Source organism: Sciurus vulgaris (genome assembly GCF_902686455.1).
Source record: "Sciurus vulgaris genome assembly, chromosome: 4".
Taxonomy (NCBI): Eukaryota; Metazoa; Chordata; class Mammalia; order Rodentia; family Sciuridae; genus Sciurus; species Sciurus vulgaris.
This window is the reverse complement of record NC_136464.1, coordinates 82,500,836-82,519,666: the sequence shown is the minus strand read 5'-3', so window position 1 is coordinate 82,519,666 and position 18,831 is coordinate 82,500,836. Positions and strand designations below refer to the sequence as shown.

General features: G+C 34.0%; 1 protein-coding gene across 4 annotated transcripts in view; it reads left to right on the top strand.

Moving 5' to 3' along the window:
* ASAH2 (N-acylsphingosine amidohydrolase 2) overlaps positions 1-18,831 on the top strand; it is a 98,940-nt gene that overhangs the window by 65,128 nt on the left and 14,981 nt on the right. For all 4 annotated transcript variants that reach the window (XM_079138297.1, XM_079138299.1, XM_079138298.1 and 1 more), the window contains 7 exons: positions 2,948-3,034; positions 4,855-4,959; positions 5,077-5,158; positions 14,546-14,661; positions 15,713-15,807; positions 17,391-17,430; positions 18,340-18,435. In XM_079138297.1, the coding sequence (XP_078994423.1) occupies positions 2,948-3,034; positions 4,855-4,959; positions 5,077-5,158; positions 14,546-14,661; positions 15,713-15,807; positions 17,391-17,430; positions 18,340-18,435 (621 nt within the window). The remainder of the gene's footprint in view (positions 1-2,947; positions 3,035-4,854; positions 4,960-5,076; positions 5,159-14,545; positions 14,662-15,712; positions 15,808-17,390; positions 17,431-18,339; positions 18,436-18,831) is intronic.

Sequence of the window (18,831 nt, the reverse complement as noted above, 5' to 3'; positions counted from 1 at the left end):
AGTAATATTCCATTGTGTATATGTACCACAGTTTTTTTATCCATTCAACTGTTGAGGGTACCTAGGTTGGTTCCACAGTTTAGCTATTGTGAATTGAGCTGCTATAAACATTGATGTGGCTGCTTCACTGTAGTATGCTGATTACTGGGAATTTTGAATTCTTTCAGTTACTTTGAAATATATCATAGATTGTTTTAACTAATAGTTACTCCACTGTGCTTTGAAAACAAGAACTAATTCCTTCAATCTTGCTGTATTTTGTTGCCCCTTATCCAGCTCCCCAATCTTCTTAGTTTTCAGTGAACTATTCTACTCTATTTTATGAGGCTGACATTTTAGTTTCCACAAATGAGTGAGAACATGTGGTATTTGTCTTTCTGTGTTAACTTATTTCACTTAACATAATGAATGATCTCCAGTTCCATCCATCTTACTGCAAATTATAAGATTTAATTATTTTATGGCTGATATTCCATTGTGTATATATATATCACATTTTCCTTATCCATTCATCCATTGATGGACATCTTGGTTGATTCCATATCTTACCTATTGTGAATAGTGCTGCAATAAAGATGGGAGTGCGAGAATCTAGTATGGTGATTTTATCCCTTTAGATATATGAGGGGCATTTTGTTCTTACTGAATTTTTTAAAGTTTCTAATATATTAATATATATTTGTCACAAACAGCATGCACTTTCCCTCCAGTGCATCAGTTGTCTTCTAGCCTTACTTGCATTACCTCACCCAAAACAACATTTAGAATTTAGTTTAAGTCATCGAATTTACTAAACCTCTTCTTTATTATTTTAAAGGATCTTCCATACTCTTAGACTATAAAATATACTTACCTATATTTTTTAGTATTTTCCTGATTCTATTTAATTCTAAATAATTATTTGCTTAATCTCAAATTTTTCTGATATATGAAATAGAGTATAGACCTTATCTCCCACCTTGCACAAAATCAACTCAAAATAGATCAAAACAAAGGAATTAGACCAGAAACTATCCAACTCCTAGAAGAAAACATAGTATCACACTTCAGTATATAGGCACAGGCAATGCCTTTCTCAGAAAATAATGTCAAGAGTTAAGAAATGGGATGGCATCACATTTAAGTTTCTGCCACAGCAAAGGAAGCCATTAGGAACATGAAGAGAGAACCTACAGAACGGAGAAAATCTTTGCTAGCTACTGTTCTGACAGAGGATTAATATCTAGAATATATAAAGAACTCAAAAAATTTTATACCAAAGATGAGATAACCCCATTAATAAATGGGCAAATGAATTAAACCAATAAGTCTTAAAAGAAGAAATACAAGTGGCCAACAAATATATGCAAAATGTTCAACATAATTAGCAATTAGCAAATCAAAACTACACCAAAATTTCATCTCATATTAGTCAGAATGTCAATCATCATGAATACAAATAATAATAAATGCTGGAGAGGATGTGGAGGAAAAGGAACACTTTTGCATTGTTGGTGAGATAGCAAATTGATACCACTAATAGCGGTTCCTCAAAAGGCTAGGAATGGAATCACCATATGACCCAACTATACTACTCATCCGTATTTATCTTGAAGAATTAAAATCATCAGACTATAGTGATACATACATACCCATATTTATAGAAGTAGAGTTTGCAGTAGCCAAAGTATGAAACCAGCCTATGTGTCCAACAACAGATGAATGGATAAGAAAATGTGGTGTATATATACATAATGGAGTTTTATTCAGTTAAAAAGAAAAATGAAATCATATCATTTGCAGAAAAATGGATGGAACTAGAGACTATTATGTTAAGCAAAATAAGTCAAACTCAGAAGATGTATGTTTTCTCTCATATTGGAAACTAGAGAGGAAAAAGGAAAAGAAAGCTGGGGGCAGATTGCATGGAAATCAAAGGGAGATCCGAAGATGTAAGGAACCAGAAGGAAGGGAGGGGGAAGTGCTGGGGAATGATATTGGCCATATTATATTGTTATATTGTGTACATATACAAACATGTAACAACAAATTCCATCATTATGTACAACTATAATACACCAATAAAAATGTAGGAGAAGTTAAAAAAAAAGAAATATTGTGTAAAGTCAGATGTATTAATTATTTTTTTTCCCAAAAGGCCAACACGTTTTTCCAATATAATTTTAACTGATTTCAGTTTAAGATAATCATAGGCAAGAGTCCTAGACAACAATGAACAAACAGAAATTTATGCAACAAACAGAAAGACTTGGCTTCCTGGCTTAGATTAGTACCTGTATAATCTGAAACAAGACTTTCAATCCATGTAAATCTCAATTTTCTAATTTTTAAAAGTAAGTTGCTTTGCTGGGAAATGAATGAAGTTGGAAAATATGCTAAGCGAAATAGGCCAAGCCTAAGAAAACCAAAGACCAAATGTTTTCTCTGATAAGTGAATGGTGATATATAACGAAGGCGGGTGGCGGGGGCGGGGAGGAAGAAGAATGAAGGAACTTTGGATGGTGCAGAGGAAAATGTGGTGGGAGAGGGTGTGGGACAGAAAGATAGTAGAATGAAACAGACAGTATTACCCTGTGTATATGTATGATTGCATGAATGGTGTGAATCTACATTGTGTACAACCATAGAAATGAAAAGTCGTACCCCATTTGTATACAATGAATCAAAATGCAGTCTGTAAATATTTTAAAAATTAATAAAAAAATTGAAAAGAAAATAAAGAAAGCTAAAAAAAACTAAGTTGCTGGAATAGATACTTCCAAAAAACATTCAATGCTCCAATTCCATGTTTGATTTTGTTTTTCTAAGTCTGCAATTTGAGAGACTATCTAAGAAGAAATGCTAGAATATAACTTAAACAATATATTTTGCTTAGATTCAGTTATAATTTTTTATTCCATATAACACTCATTTAACTAAGGATGCATCTTTTCTCATGTTGTTCCAGCCCAGCATGTGCATTGCTAAGGGACCTGGACAAGATATGTTTGACAGCACACAAATTATAGGACGGACTATTTACCAGAGAGCAAAGGTAAGCATGGGGCCCAGCTCCTTTCATCTACATTTAGAATCGTTCTTTTAAGTCCACTGACATTGTTCATTAGGAAGTCAATAATTGCAGGGAAGACAGGAAGAGCTCAGGTTGCGGCAGGAAGTCTGGAAGATGTCAGCTTGGAAGGTTGTCTTTGAGCACCACACAGGAACTGTCTCTGCCTTATTGAGTTTGACGTCTTATAGGAAGTACGTCTAAAACCAATTAATCAGGAAAACATTTTATTTTAGAATATTTAGAAAGCCAGAGTGCTTGTCTCAGACAGAAGTAGATAGATTGTGAGGTTTTCAATTACACGTAGGACCAGCCCCATTTAAATTCTTAGAAATCTATCAAGTCTTTGCTTGCCAAAAGTCATCCGATCATTTCTGAACTTGTCCTTTGGTGACAAAGCTGAGTGGTGTATGTAGCTCTTGCAACTTGAATTCCAGTTAGGTCCTCCTCTTCCTTGATAGAGCAAAGACATGTCATCTTTTCTTTCTTTCTTTTCTTTCTTTTTTTTTTTTTTAAATCATGATGAAAGACAGTATCTGGTCTGCAGTGAGATTATCATGCATTATTCTACCCTCTTCTCCCTCCTGAATTTTATCTTCTATTTTGCCCCCATATTTTGTATCAGCTTCTATGGAGACAGCTTCCTGAAGGAAGAAGTAAAGTATGACCCTCAAATGACATGTTCCCAGTAAAGGGAATGAAGTATCTGTTTTCATAGTTTATACATACTTGGGTGTGTGCACGTTCATGCATGTACACATGCTCTTGTGTGTTAATTTTTCCTTCCCAGAGTTCCAAAATGTTTCAGGAGCAATTAAGAAAGAACAAAAGCACCTTTTAAAAAACATCACACACAAAATTGGTAGCAGCAGCCAGTCTAACTGCTACAGTTTCTTTTTAATCACTGTAGTATTATCAGTGGATTATTCTAAATTAACATATTCTATTTAGGGTATGTGCTCCTGACACACTTTGGTGTCAGAAATTTTGTTACCATCCTGGGCCTGGGAGCCATAGAGATTTGTCTTACATTCTGGATTCTCTTCTCAGCAAGGCACAACTTGCCTCTTAATTAGGAGAGGTGGGCTGTAGTGGTGCTCCTGAGCACTTACCTGAAAGCTCACATGTGGCTGCTGGAAAGGGATGGGACAGAGTGGAAGTGACGAGGTGCAAGACCGGGGAACTTGTATTGAAACAGAATTTGTTTGTATTGTATAATACTGATGAATGGACACAAAAGTTTCCAAATATGTTTTGACTTATATTTCCCACAAGATTGTAAAACCATGCATTGACCATATTAAAAAACAAAACAAAACAAATCACCAGAGGGTAGAATGTGGGTGGCAGAGCTGATGCAAATTAAGTGGGGCTTGAGGTCTTTCAAGCCACCACTTGGCCCCTGAACTATTAGAGGACCTGAGGATCCTGAAAAGGAAAATCCTGAAAGAATACTGCCTAAGGACAACACATTCTCCTTCCAGCAAAGGAAGTATTTGGGCCCATCTATTCCTAATCTAGAATTTTCTTGACTGTCTTTCAAATGAGATTGGGGCCTCTAGTGTCACAGGCTTTATCACTAGAATTTTGTATTTGTGTGGAGTAGACACAGGTCAACCAATCTTGGAGCTTTTAAGCTTCTGGGAAGCAATTCAGTTTGGTCGACGAAACCATACATCAAAACACAAAACAAAAGTATCTCATGGATGAGGGATGCTTTTCCAAATTGGTGCTAACTGGATACCGTTGGCAACATTCCCCTTTGCTCTTTTGCTTGGGATAGTAAGCTTGTATGGTGTTTCTAGGAACTGTATGCCTCTGCCTCCCAGGAGGTGACTGGACCATTGTCTTCAGCTCACCAGTGGGTGAATATGACAGATGTGACCGTCTGGCTCAATTCCACACACACAGTAAGTATCGCTGAGTTGCACTGATTATGCTGCAAGGGCAAAAGCCTGGGATGATCTAATTATTTACTCATAGCTTAACTTCAGTTTCTTTCTTTGTTTTTGAAAACTTTCCTTTAGGCAAAAACATGTAAACCAGCATTGGGCTACAGTTTTGCAGCTGGCACGATTGATGGAGTTGGAGGCCTCAATATTACACAGGGTGAGGTGAAGGTGGACAAAATCTATGTTCCTGGTTCTGAAGCTTCTGGGTCCTGTACCCTAATAAGGTTTAACAGTAGTCACTACATATACTACTTTAATTTCAGTACATTTATACATTGTATATTCATCAACAGGATATTTAGGTCATACAAAACTCAAACAAATGTCCAACATAAATGGGATTATATAATGCATAATGGGATTATATAATGCATTTCTTTGGGATGGCAACATTCAGAATCTTCTAGCTACTTTTTAAATTTTATTTTTTATTTGTTCTTTTTAGATATATATGACAGTAGTGTCAGTGTATTTTGACATATTTATACAAACATGGAGTTTATCTTATTCTAATTGGGATCCCCGTCATATGGTTTTCTAGTTATTTTGAATTATGTGGTACAATGTTGTAGTCACTGTACTGTGTAATAGTGCATCAGGAGTCTTTCCTCCTATCAGGCTGTGACTTTGGACCTGTGAGGTGGTCTTTCCCCATCTCCCCACCTCCCTCCTTCCCTGGCCTCCAGTAGCCACTGCAACCTCCAGTAACCTCTGGGCTCAGCTTTTGAAAATCCCACAGATGAGAGAAATCATGGTATTTATCTTTCTGTGGCTGGTTTATTCCACTTAACATTATTATGTCCAGGTCTATCCATGTTGCTGCAAGTGACAGAATTTCATTCTTTTGTATTGCTGAAGAGTATTCTGTTGTGCATCTGTATCACATTCTTTATTCATTCATCTCTTGATAGACTTGTTTGATTCTGTATCTTCGCTGTTATGAATAGTGCTGCAATAAACCTGGGACTGAGTGTACAGGAAACATTTTAAATTGGGGTGTGACTGGGGAACAGATGAGAGAGTGTGGAGGGGAATTGTCATTCAACAATATGAACCTTCCATAATGTGAGTTGGTTCTTTCATATGTTATTTTAGTGTTTCCCTGATTTTATTGGAGTCAACATGCCTCACAACAGAAACCTTTTAGAAGCTGAAAGCATATGGTCCCAGGTCCTTTTCCTGTGTATATTTACAATATTTTTTCAGGTCCTCATTTATTTATTTATTTATTTATTCATTTCATATTTTATTGGTGTATTGTGGTTGTACATAATGGTGAGATTCATTGTTCCGTATTTGTACATGCACGAAATATAACAGTATAATTTGGTCAATATCATTCTCCAGTATTTCCCCTTTCCTCTACTCTTCCTCTGGTCTCTACTGATCTACCTTTGAGTTTCAAAAATTCATGACAGATTATTTTAGCTCTTCTAATTTTATCTTGGTTAGTAATAATATGCATCATAAAGCAAGAAAATGGAAAATATTGAAGTGTATTACCTACACACAATGTTGTGGCTTATTTCATTTTTGTCTTATGCACAGACAAATGCACATCATGTGAATGTATGTTTGAGCCACTAAAAAAATTAATATAGTTTAGATTTTATATTTTTGACTTCTTATTTCCTGGGTAATCACTCACCCAGTTTGATTTAATGTTTTACAACGATTATTTTTTAAATAACAGACTTATTAAGATCTAATTCACATACCATATAATTAATTCATTTAAAGTGTATGATTTACTGATTTTTAATATATTCACAGATATATACAACCATTCCCATAGTCAATTTTAGAATACCTTCTTTAGTTTGTTTGTGGTATTGGGAATTAGACCCAGGGCCTTGTATTTTCTAGACAAGCTTTCTGCCACCGAGCCACATCCTCAACCAATTTTAGGACATTTTCATCATCTCAGAAAAAATTGCACCCTTCAGTGATCACACTGTCTCACCCCCCATCTTCCCCATATCTAAACAACCACTGAGATTTCTGTCTCTGTTTTCTGATTCTGGACATTTCATATAAATGGGATTATATAATGCATAACACTTTTTCTTGACTTCTTTCACATAGCATTGTGTTTTCAAGGTTCAATTGTGTTGTAGCATGTATCAGTACTTCATTCCTTTTTATGGCCAAATGATACTCTATTATGTCAGTATGCCAGATGTTTTGTACATTGATAGGTTGACCGAAATTTGTGTTGTTTCATTTTTTGATTATTATGAATAATGTTTCAATGAAGATTTATGTGCAAATTTTTGTGTGGGCATATGTTTTCATTTTTTCCTCTTGGGTATGTATCTAGGAGTGAAATTTCTGGATTATACAGTAACTTTATATTTAATATCTATGAAGCTACCAGAGTATATCTAAATTTTTTGCATTGTTTTACATTAATTCCTGATTTTATTGAAGCCGCATATTGTTTTAAATTTATTCCAGCAGTGTATAAGTTCTGATTTTTCTACATCTTGGCCAATACTTGTTATCTGACTGTGATTTTGATTTGTATCTACCTGCTGATTAAATGTCTTTTCATGTACTTACTTGCTCATTTTTATATCTTCCTTGGAGAAATGTCTATTCATATTTTTTTCTCATTTCTAAGTTTTGATTTTGCTTTTTTGTTATTGGGTTATAAGAATCGATATTAAGTTTCTTCTCAGATATATGATTTGAAAAGATTTTCTCCTATTCTTTGGGTTGTCTTTTCACTTTCTTGGTTGTGTTCTTTGGAGCCCAAAAGTTTTTAATTTTTATGAAGTCCAGATTAGTTTTTCTTTTGTTACTAGTGGATTGGGCTTTTGCAAATCTGATGTCATGAAGATCGAACACTGTTTTCTATTAAAAATTTATAGTTTTAGCTCTTAATTTAGGTTTTTGATCCAATTTAGACTTTTTTTTTCTTTTTTTGTCTGTGGTGTAAGGTAAAGGCCTGTCTTCATTCTTTTGCTTATGGCTAATCATTTATCCCAGCATCATTTATTGAAAAGACTATTTACTTGTTGAATGATCTTGGCACATTTGTTAAAAATCAGCTGACCAGACACAAAAGGGATTTATTTCTGGTTTCTTTATTCTACTCCATTGATCTATACACCCTTTCTCATGCCATCTTCTCAATATTTGGGGAATATTATAGTCTTAACAATAATAAATCTTCCAATTGATAGACATATATGTTTTCCCATTTATTTAAATTTTCCTTAATTTCTTTCAATGATAATTTATAGCTTGCTTGCTTTCTCCTTCTCCTTCTCCTTCTTCTTCTTCTTTTAGTACTGGGGATTGAACCCAGGGGTACTTTACAACTGAAATATATCCCCAGTTCTTTTTCTTTTTCTTTTTTTTTTTTTTTTTTTTACTTTGAGAATTGGTCTCACTAAGTTCTCCAGGCTGACCTCAAACTTGATATCCTCCTCCATTAGCTCCTGAGTCACTGGGATTACAGACCTGTGCCATTATACCTAGGAGCTTTGCAGTTTTCAGAGTATAAGTTTTATACTTATTCTTGCTAAATTAATTTATAAGTACTTTATTATTTTTGAAGCCATTGCAAATGAAATTGTTTTCTTAATTTTGTGTGTGTGTGGGTTCTTCATAGCAAATATATAGATCCATTATTGATGTTGTATATTGACCTTATATCCTGTAACATGGTTAAACTTATTAGTTGGTTCTAATAATTTTTTTTAAAATGAATTTCTTGGTTTTCTATATGTAAGATTATGTCATCTACAAATAGAAATAGTTTTAATTCTCCCTTTCCAATATAGATGCCATTTATTTATTTTTTCTTGCATAAGTGCTCTGGCTAGGACCTCCAGCACAGGACTGTATAGAAGTGATAAGAGTGTATATTTTTGTGTTGCTCCTGATAGCAGGGCAAAGTATTCAATGATTCATTACTAAGAATTATGTGGGTCTTTTATAGATGCTTTTTATCAAATTGAAGATGTCTCCTTGTAGACCTAGTTTGTTGAGGGTTATTATTATAAAATTGTAATTGATTTTTTTTCAAATATTTTTCTTGTGTTTGTTAAGATGGTTATATGATTTTTAAAAATTCTATTAATATGTCACATTAAGTCAATCAAATTTTGACTGTTGAGTCAACCTTGCATTTCTGGGATAAATGTCCATTGGTTATGGTGTGTGTTAGTCAACTTTCTGTAGCTGGACAAAACACTTGCAAAAAACAACTTACAGGAGGAAAGATTTATTTTTGCTCATTTGTTTAGAGGTTTTAGCTCATGATCAGCTTGCTCCATTGGTTTGGGGTTGAAGTGAGGCAGAATATAATGGTAGAAGGGTATAGCAGAGAAAGCATGCAGGAGAGGAGGGTTAGGGTATCAGGGAGAGAAAGAAAGACACACTGTCTGCCCTTCCAGGGCATATCTCTGGTGACCTACTTCTTAGAAACAGGCCCCACCCTCCTGGGATTTCCACCATCTCCCCTTGATGCCATCATATTATTAACTCATCAATGGATTAATTCCTTATGAAGTTAGAGTCATATTGATCTAATCATTTCTCCAAAGTCTCACTCTGAACAATGATCCTTTGGGGACCAATCCTTCAATGTATGAACTTTTAGGGGACATTCCAGATCAAAGCATATATATTGTGTATAATAACTTTTCTATATGTTGCTGTGTTTTGCTAGTATTTTATTGTTAGCTTTTTTGTCCACATTCATGAGACATTCATCTGTAGTTTTCTTGTGATATATTTGTCTTGTTTTGTATCAGAGGAATATTGGCTTAATAAATGAATTAGGAAGTGTTTTCCCTTCCAGTTTTTCTTTTCTTTTTTCTTTTCTTTTTTTTTTTTTTTGGTATTAGTATTTATTCTTCTGTGTTTAGTAGAATTCAGCAGTGAAGTCATCTGAGCTGTGCTTTTTTTTGTGTGTAGTTTTTTTGTATCTATTATTAATTCAATCTCTTTACTTTTATGGGCTTTTAGAGTGCCTCTTGAGTCAGTTTTGGTAGTTTGTATCTTTCTAGAAATTTCCATATTTCACTTAAGGCTTGCCATTAAATTAGATACCTTAGATGAAATAGAACAATTTCTAGAAAGACATATTTCATCTCAGGTGTCTGATTTAATGGCATACTTTAGGTGAAAAATGAAAATTTCTAGAAACATACAAACTACCAAAATTAACTCTTAGTATTCCTTTATAATTATTTTTCTTTAAAGTTAGTATCTCCTACAATTTCTGGTTATAGTAATTTAAGTTTTCTCTTTCTTTTTCTTGGTTAGTCTCACTAAAGGTTTGTTAATTTTGTTGACCTTTTTCAAAGAACCAGATTTTGATTTCATTAATTAATTGTCCCTTTAATTAATTTTCTCTCTAATATTCAATATTTATTTATTTTTGCTTGACTTAGGTTTAATTTATTCTTCTTTTCCAGTATCATAGGACAGAAGTTATTAGTTTGAGAGTTTTCTTCTCTCTTAATATGGGCAATTGCAGCTGTAAATTTCCCCCTGAGCATGCTGTCACTGTATCCCATAAGTTTTGAAGTGTTGTGTCTTCATTTATACTCATCATAAAATATTTTTAGATATTATTTTTTACAAATTTTTAAAAATATTTTTTAGTTGCCAATGTATCTTTTATTTTATTTATTTATGTGTAGAGTTGAGTATGGAACCCAGGGCTTCACACATGCCAGGCAAGTACTCTACCACTGAGCCACAATTCCAGTCCCTAGATTTTCTTTTGATATATTTTTGATCATTAGATATTTATGATCATTCCACTTAATTTCTACCTCTTTTTGTATTTCCTAGTTTTTTTATTGTTACTGACTCATTCCATTGTGGTTGAAGAACATAATTTGTGTCATTTTTGCACTTTAAAATGTTTTAAAAGGTTTATTTTATGGACAGCACATAGTCTGTCCTGGATAATGTTCCATGTGCCTTGAGAAGAATGTGTATTCTGTTGTTCTTATGTGGAATATTCTTAAGGTTGTTTGTTAGATCTACTTGGTTTGTAGTGTTGTTCAAATTTCCTGTCTCCCTACTGATCTGCCTGTAATATTTTAATCATTACTGAAAGTGGTTCCTTGAAAGTTCCACTATTATTGTTGAATTGTTTATTTTTCCTTTTGTTCCTGTCTGTTCATGTATTTTATGCCTTGTTATTAGTCATCAAAAATCTATTATGTAGATTTTTATATTGTTTACTTTCCTTTTAATTTTTATTTTATTTTTATTTATTTATTTAATTTTTACAGATTGCTTTTTGATTCATTGTACACATATGGGACACAACTTTTCATTTCTATGGTTGTACATGATGTAGATTTACACCATTCATGTAATCATACATATATATAGGGTAATGATGTCTGTCTCATTCCACCATCTTTCATACCCTTGCCTCCTACCCCCCTCATTTCCCTCTACATAATCCTAAGTTCCTCCATTCTTCTCTTACCCCCCATCCCCACACCCACATTATGTATCATCATCCACTTATCAGAGAAAACATTCGCTTTTGTTTTTTTGGGATTGGCTTATTTCACTTAGCATGATATTCTCCAATTCCATCTATTTATTTGCAAATGCCATAATTTTATTCCTCTTTATGGCTGAATAATATCCCATTGTGTGTGTGTGTGTGTATGTATATGTGTGTATATATATATATATATATATATATATATAATCACAGTTTCTTTATCCAGTCATCTGTTGAAGGGCATCTAGGTTGGTGCCACAATCTAGCTATTGTGAATTGAGCTGTTTAAACATTGATGTGGCTATGTTACTATAGTATGCTAATTTTAAGTCCTTTGGGTATAAACCAAGGAGTGGGATACTGGGTCAAAAGGTGAATCTATTCCAAGTTTTCTGAGGAATCTCCATACTGTTTTCCAGAGTGGCTGCACCAATTTGCAACTCCACCAGCAATGTACAAGTGTACCTTTTTCCCCTACATCCATGCCAACACCTATTATTGCTTATGTTCTTGATAATAGCCATTCTAATTGGAGTAAGATGAAATCTTAGGGTAGTTTTAATTTGCATTTCTCTAATTACTAGAGATGTAGGGCACTTTTTCATATATTTGTTAATCACTGGTATATCTTCTTCTGTAAAGTGTCTGTCCAGTTCCTTGGCTCATTAATTGATTGGGTTCTTTGTATTTCTGGTGTAAAGTTTTGTAAGTTCTTTATAAATTTTGGAGATTAGTGCTCTATTTGAAGTGCATGTGGAAAAGATTTTCTCCTACTCTGTAGGCTCTCTGTGAAAATTATTGATTGTATCCATTGTTGAGAAAAACTTTTGAGTTTGAATCCATCCCATTTATTGATTCTTACTTTGATTTCTTGTGCTTTGGGAATCTTGTTAAGGAAGTCTGGTCCTAAGCCTACATGATAAAGATTTGGGCTTACTTTTTCTCCCATTTGGTGGAGGGTCTCTGGTCTAATTCCTAAGTCCTTCCTTGATCCATTTTGAGTAGAGTTTTACATAGGGTGAGAGATAGAAGTTTAATTTCATTTTACTACCTATGGATTTCCAGTTTTGCCGGCACCATTTGTTGAACAGGCTATCTTTTCTCCATAGTATATTTTTGGTTCCTTTGTCTAGTATGAGGTAACTGTATTTATGTAGGTTTGTCTTTGTGTCTTCTATTCTGTATCATTGGTCTACCTGTCTATTTTGGTGCCAATACCATGCTGTTTTTGTTACTATTGCTCTGTAGTATATTTTAAGGTCTGGTGTTGTGATACCTCCTGCTTCACTCTTTCTGCTCAGGATTGTTTTGGCTATTTGAGGTCTCTTATTCTTCCAGATGAAGTTCATGATTACTTTCTCTATTTCTATGAGGAACATCATTGGAATTTTAATTGGAATTGCATTGAATCTGTAAAGCACCTCTGGATATATGGTCATTTTGACAATATTAATTCTGCCTCTCCACAAACATGTTAGATCTTTCTAAGGTTTTCATTAATTTCTTTCTTTAGTGTTCTGTAGTTTTCACTACAGAAAAAAGGTCTTTCACCTCTTTTGTTAGATTAATTCCCAAGTATTTTATTTTTGGGGGGCTATTGTGAATGGAGTGGTTTTCCTAATTTCTCTTTCAGAGGATTCATCACTTACGAATAGAAATGCATTAGATTTACATGTATTGATTTTATATCCTGCTACTTTGCTGAATTCATGTATTAGTTCTAGAAGGTTTCTGGTGGAGTTTTTTGAATCCTCTAAACGTAGAATCATGTCATCGGCAAATAGTGGTAGCTTGAGTTCTTCTTATTCGTATCCATTTAATTTCTTTTGTCTGTCTGATTGTTCTGGCTAGTGTTTCAAGGACGATGTTGAATAGAAGTGGTGAAAGAGGGCATCCCTGTCTTGTACCAGTTTTTAAAGGGAATGCTTTCAGTTTTCTTCATTTATAATGATGTTGACTGTGGGCTTAGCATAGATAGCCTTTACAATGTTGAAGTATGTTCCTACTATCCCTATTTTTCTAGTGTTTTGAGCATGAAGGGATACTATATTTTATCAAATGCTTTCTCAGCATCTATTAAAATAATCATATGATTCTTAACTTTAAATCTGTTGATGTGGTGAATTACATTTATTGATTTCTGGATGTTGAACCAACCTTGCATCCTGGGATAAACCCCACTTGATCATGGTACACTATCTTTTTAATATGCTTTTCTATGTAATTTGCCAGGACTTTGTTAAGGATTTTTGCATCCATGTTCATCAGGGATATTGGTCTAAAGTTTTCTTTTCTTGATGCATCTTTTTCTGGTTTTGGTATTAGAGTGATACTAGCTTCATAGAATGAGTTTGGAAGGGTTCCTCCTTTTCTATTTCATGGAATACTTTGAGGAGCATTGGTATTAGTTCTTCTTTAAGGGTCTTATAAAACTCGACTGAGAATCCATCTGGTCCTGGACTTTTCTTGGTTGGTAGGCTTTTGATGGCTTCTTCTATTTTGATGCTTGAAACTGATCTGTTTAAATTGTTGTTTATTTTCTTGAAGGAGAATACAGTTGGAATTAATAGGTTTTGTAGTTAATAAGACTTTCCCTCCAACACAATGTATTTTAGACTTGATTTTTGTTTTTAACTTCTTATGGTGTGTGTGTCTGTGTGTGTATGTGTGTGTGTTAGATGTTTGAATGGGGATTCAGGAGAGATTCTTTCAGAGACCACATGTGTGACAACTGGTATTGTGAGTTGGGGTGTATTTTTTGTTTTTTAAAGTAGGAAATAGTTGATTTAGTTCACTACTCTACCGTTGATTATATCAAATTGTTTTTATTTACAACATAAATGAGCAAGGTTAATAGACACAAAATTTTGAGGATATTTAAAATATATTCTATTATTCTCCTGTTTAAATTTAGGATCTTACTAATGGCTATTATTGTATGAAGGACTTTTCTGTTATTCAAACTGCCTGAAATATTTGAAGAACTGTCTAAATAATGACCTTTTTTCAGAGGGCTTATTTAAGGGATCATATTCATCAGAAAATTTCTTATAGGGAAAACTGAAGGGGATCCATTTTGGGACACCATTAGGGACCAGATCCTGGGCAAGCCATCGGAAGAAATCAAAGAATGTCATAAACCAAAGCCAGTCCTTCTTCACACTGGTGAGGTAATACTGATTATTATGGTGAAACTGGTATTTCACTATTTTTAAAATTATGAATAGTCAGATAATGAATGGTAGATATCTACTGACATAGGAAATACAATTTAGATTTCCCACATAAGATTTTTGATATTAAAATATGAATGCTTAAAGTCTAAGGACCTAGGATCATGATTATTAAATATACTGATTTACCTTATTATTTTTATGATAAATAAATGAAACAAGACAGTGGAAAGGAAGAGTAAGATTAACTCTTATCTTATTCAGGGTTCATATATGTTGGCTCCGAGAAGCCAGTCTTCACAGAATTGTCTGTAGAGGAAAGCATCTAGGTCATATAAACAAATGTGTCCTTATCCCAGTTCTTTCACACTTCAGGCAAGACTATTAACTAAAGCAAGTATCTTTTAACACTCCTTTGGAACATATACTTTTAAATTCTAAATGTGAAAAGTCTTCTGGTATTCATAGAAACTTGGATTATCAAGGTGGAGATATTCTTTAAAATAGATTTTTAAAGTTATTAAAATTCTTAGAGAAGGGAGGAAAGGAAGAAATGGAGGGATAGACTACACACTAATCTGAATGTGGAGGTGGTTAGCTCCTCTTGGTGAAATCTTGGAAAATAAGATGTAAGACTTGGAAATTGTAAAGCACTATCACAGTGAAGAGAAATCATTACATTAAACTATCAAAAACAGGATTCTTCCTTCATGGTGTATGATAGTCACTCACAATACTCTAGGGGAACCCTAGGATATCTGTGACACACTATGCTTTCATAATGACCCATCCACCAAAAACTTCACTGTTAAGCCCAGGTTACTGTAACATTAGCATTTGAGATTCTTGTTATGACCAAAAACATAAATACCCATGTAATATATTTTGTATTACATCATAAATTCAAAATAATCCTATGATAGAATAAAAAATCCAAAACTCACTTGAAATATTGAAACACTTCGCTAAAGGAAATTCTCTGACCACCCATCTTTTGACCAAAGAAAGAATAATATACTAACACAGTTTTCTTGTTTTCGATTCTCAGCTATCAAAACCTCATCCCTGGCATCCAGATATTGTTGATGTTCAGATTATTACTCTTGGATCCTTGGCTATAACTGCTATCCCTGGAGAGCTTACGTAAGTTCTTTTTATTTAGTTAGAAATGTGTTTATTTTGTGTTTTTGTTGAAATTAATTCCTATGGGAAGACAGTTCTGTGCTTATCTCTTGTATTCATACTCAACTATGTTTGGCAACAGTGACAGATATTTCTATGTTCTTTTAGTGGGTCCTCTGAAGAATAAATCTTCCTATTAGTGGTAGCAATCATAAAAATTTATGAACTTATCGTTTCCAGTGTGAAATGACCTCATGCATTATTGTGTCAGTACAAAACCTTGAGATAATATTAAAATACAGTACTTGAAGCAATCAATGTAGGTTTTAAAAACATGTGAGAATGTTTTATATCTACTTCTTTAAAAAATTTTTTTAAATATCTACTTCTTATATCATCTTTTCTATCTCAGTAAGAGGCAGTTTTCACATATTCCCAGGTGCTCAAGCCCTATATCTTGGAGCCATCTCTGAATTTTCTCTTGCCTCTTTCAATCCTTCAATAAATTCTGTGCATTCTATCCAACACTTTCTATCATTTTCCCTCTGGGCTACTACTATCTCCCACTCAGACTATTTTAATAACCCCCTATTTATTCTGCTTGAAAGATGAATCATATCCCTTCTCTGTTCAGAACCTTCAAATAGCTCCCTGTTTCATTCCAGGTAAATCATCAAACCTTTACAATATTCTGCAAGCTCCTTAGTAGGCCCTCTGATGGAATTTCTTACCATGTCCCCCTTGCTCACCTCTGCTTCACCAACTGTGTCTTCATTGGCAAGGTGTTCTATAGGCAGGGAACTATTTAGACACACTTCCTAGACTCACCAAGGATGCTGTTGATTCGCGTCTTTAAACTTATGGTTCCTTCTGCCTCAAACTCATTCTCTCCTGCCAAATCCTTTATTCTTTCAAGTCTTTGCTTAAATTTCTAACAGGGATGCCAGTCCTGCTCAATCTGTATGAAATAGCCTTTATCCACAATTACTGCTACCACTGTCACATCAGCTTCAGCATTAACACCACCACCACCACCACCACCATCGTCACCACAGTGACTACCCTTTCATTCTTACCCTGCTTTATTATTCTCTAGAGTCACCTCACATTTTAATTTGCTTGTTGACCCTCTCTCCTCCCTGGGCTGTAAACACTGTACTCCTGAATCATTAGCACCTAGCAGTGGGTCTTGTCTGTGGTAGGTACAGAATTCACTGTCTGAATGAAATGGCAAATTCTTTGTAGGCAGGAGCAGTAGTACACTTTCTCCTTGCCTTTGCTCTTATTAACATAGAATGCATTTTGATTATTTTGTTGATTTGATGAGTAGGAAATGATGGAGACCTTTTGTTGTTGATATTCACTGATTTTGTACCCCCTGCTGTCAAATTAACTGTTGTCAGTTTGGATTTGTTTTGAAGATAGGTCAGTCAGGGGGAAAAAACCCTCAAATTTGGCTTTGTAGCATCATCGAGTTCCTACATATATTACTGTTGTATGACCCAAACCAGGGATTTAAAAAATTTTACTAGAAGTCTTTCTGCATATTTTACACACATTCTTAACAGAAGAACATTTACATAATTATGTTTTCTTGACTTCAGGACCATGTCTGGACGAAGACTTCGAGAGGCAGTTCAAGCAGTAAGTTTAATATGAAATAAAATTTCTACACATCATATTTGGTGAAGAGGAAAGAATTCCCTGTTCCTGTGATTTGATATCTTTTAACTTACTTTTTCCTAAGATGACTAGAATTCATACTACTTGAAATTAATGGCTAGAGGTGAATATGGGTGGTATAAGGATCAGATTTTAAAAATATAAGGGAATTATTATCCAGTTAAAATATTTTATTTGTATTTATTTTTAAATAATTTAAAAGTTGATAATAGTTATATAGATTAAATAGTAAATCACTGCTAGCCTTAAATATCTCAAGGTTTTATAAAGGTCTAAATAAAATTTATCACATTTGGGGTGTCCTATTTTTTAATCTATATTTTTTATTTCCTTTATATTTGGGAAGTATAGTGAATGGCACATAAAATGATGTAGAAAAAATGTATTCTTCCTTGGAACTGTAAATAACTGTTTAGGTTAGTTATCCATCCCATCCACTCATTATATCTTTTAGGATATTGATTTTATAAAACCCTTTATTTTAGTAATAACTAGACTCTACATTTGCAAATGTGATCATTAAGATCACAGTCCATTGACATGCCAACTGTAGTTCAGAGTTACGTCACTAACTTTTCATCAAGGACTCTGATACCTCTGTATTCATTGGCAATTTTGCTCATTGGGAAGAATGTTGTCAGGAGAGACACCTTACACTAAAAATTCACATCAGTGTTTATGCATTCAGTTGTGTATAAAATAGTCTTTACCCACTGATGCCATTACCATCTTCAATCACATCCACACCAGCACCCACACAGGCACCACCACCCTTGTCACCACCACAATCACCATTCTGGAATCATTAGTCTGGGATAATAACTTTAAGATGAAGAATAATTTTACTGGACTATACTTTTTTCCTCTTAGGAATTTGCATCTTATGGAATGAAGGACATGACTGTTGTTATTTCGGGTCTATGCAATGTTTATTCACATTATATTACAACTTATGAAGAATATCAGGTAAAGTAAAAAGTTCTCATCACTTAAATGAATTACTTCCTGGCCAAGACTATTGTGTCACATGCACACTTTCTAAACCTCTGCAGTCATGTTTCTGAGGAATGCTTTTGTTTTAGGTGAGGAATATAAGTGAATGATCAGTGAGAGGTTGTATTTTGGAGTTCCAGGTTCATCATTTCCAAGTTCAGGTCAGAATTCTAATCTCACTGACTTACTCCTTCTTTAGAAGAAATGACTTTATCGGGGCACTGGTAATAAGCCTAAAAATAACTATACATAATGCATCTTGTGCTGTAATTCTTTGCAGAACCTGGGAAAACTCCCATTGACAACAGCTGTTTATTGAATGTGCTAGTTAGGTACTTTGCAAACGTAATCTAAGTAATCTTTGGTAGT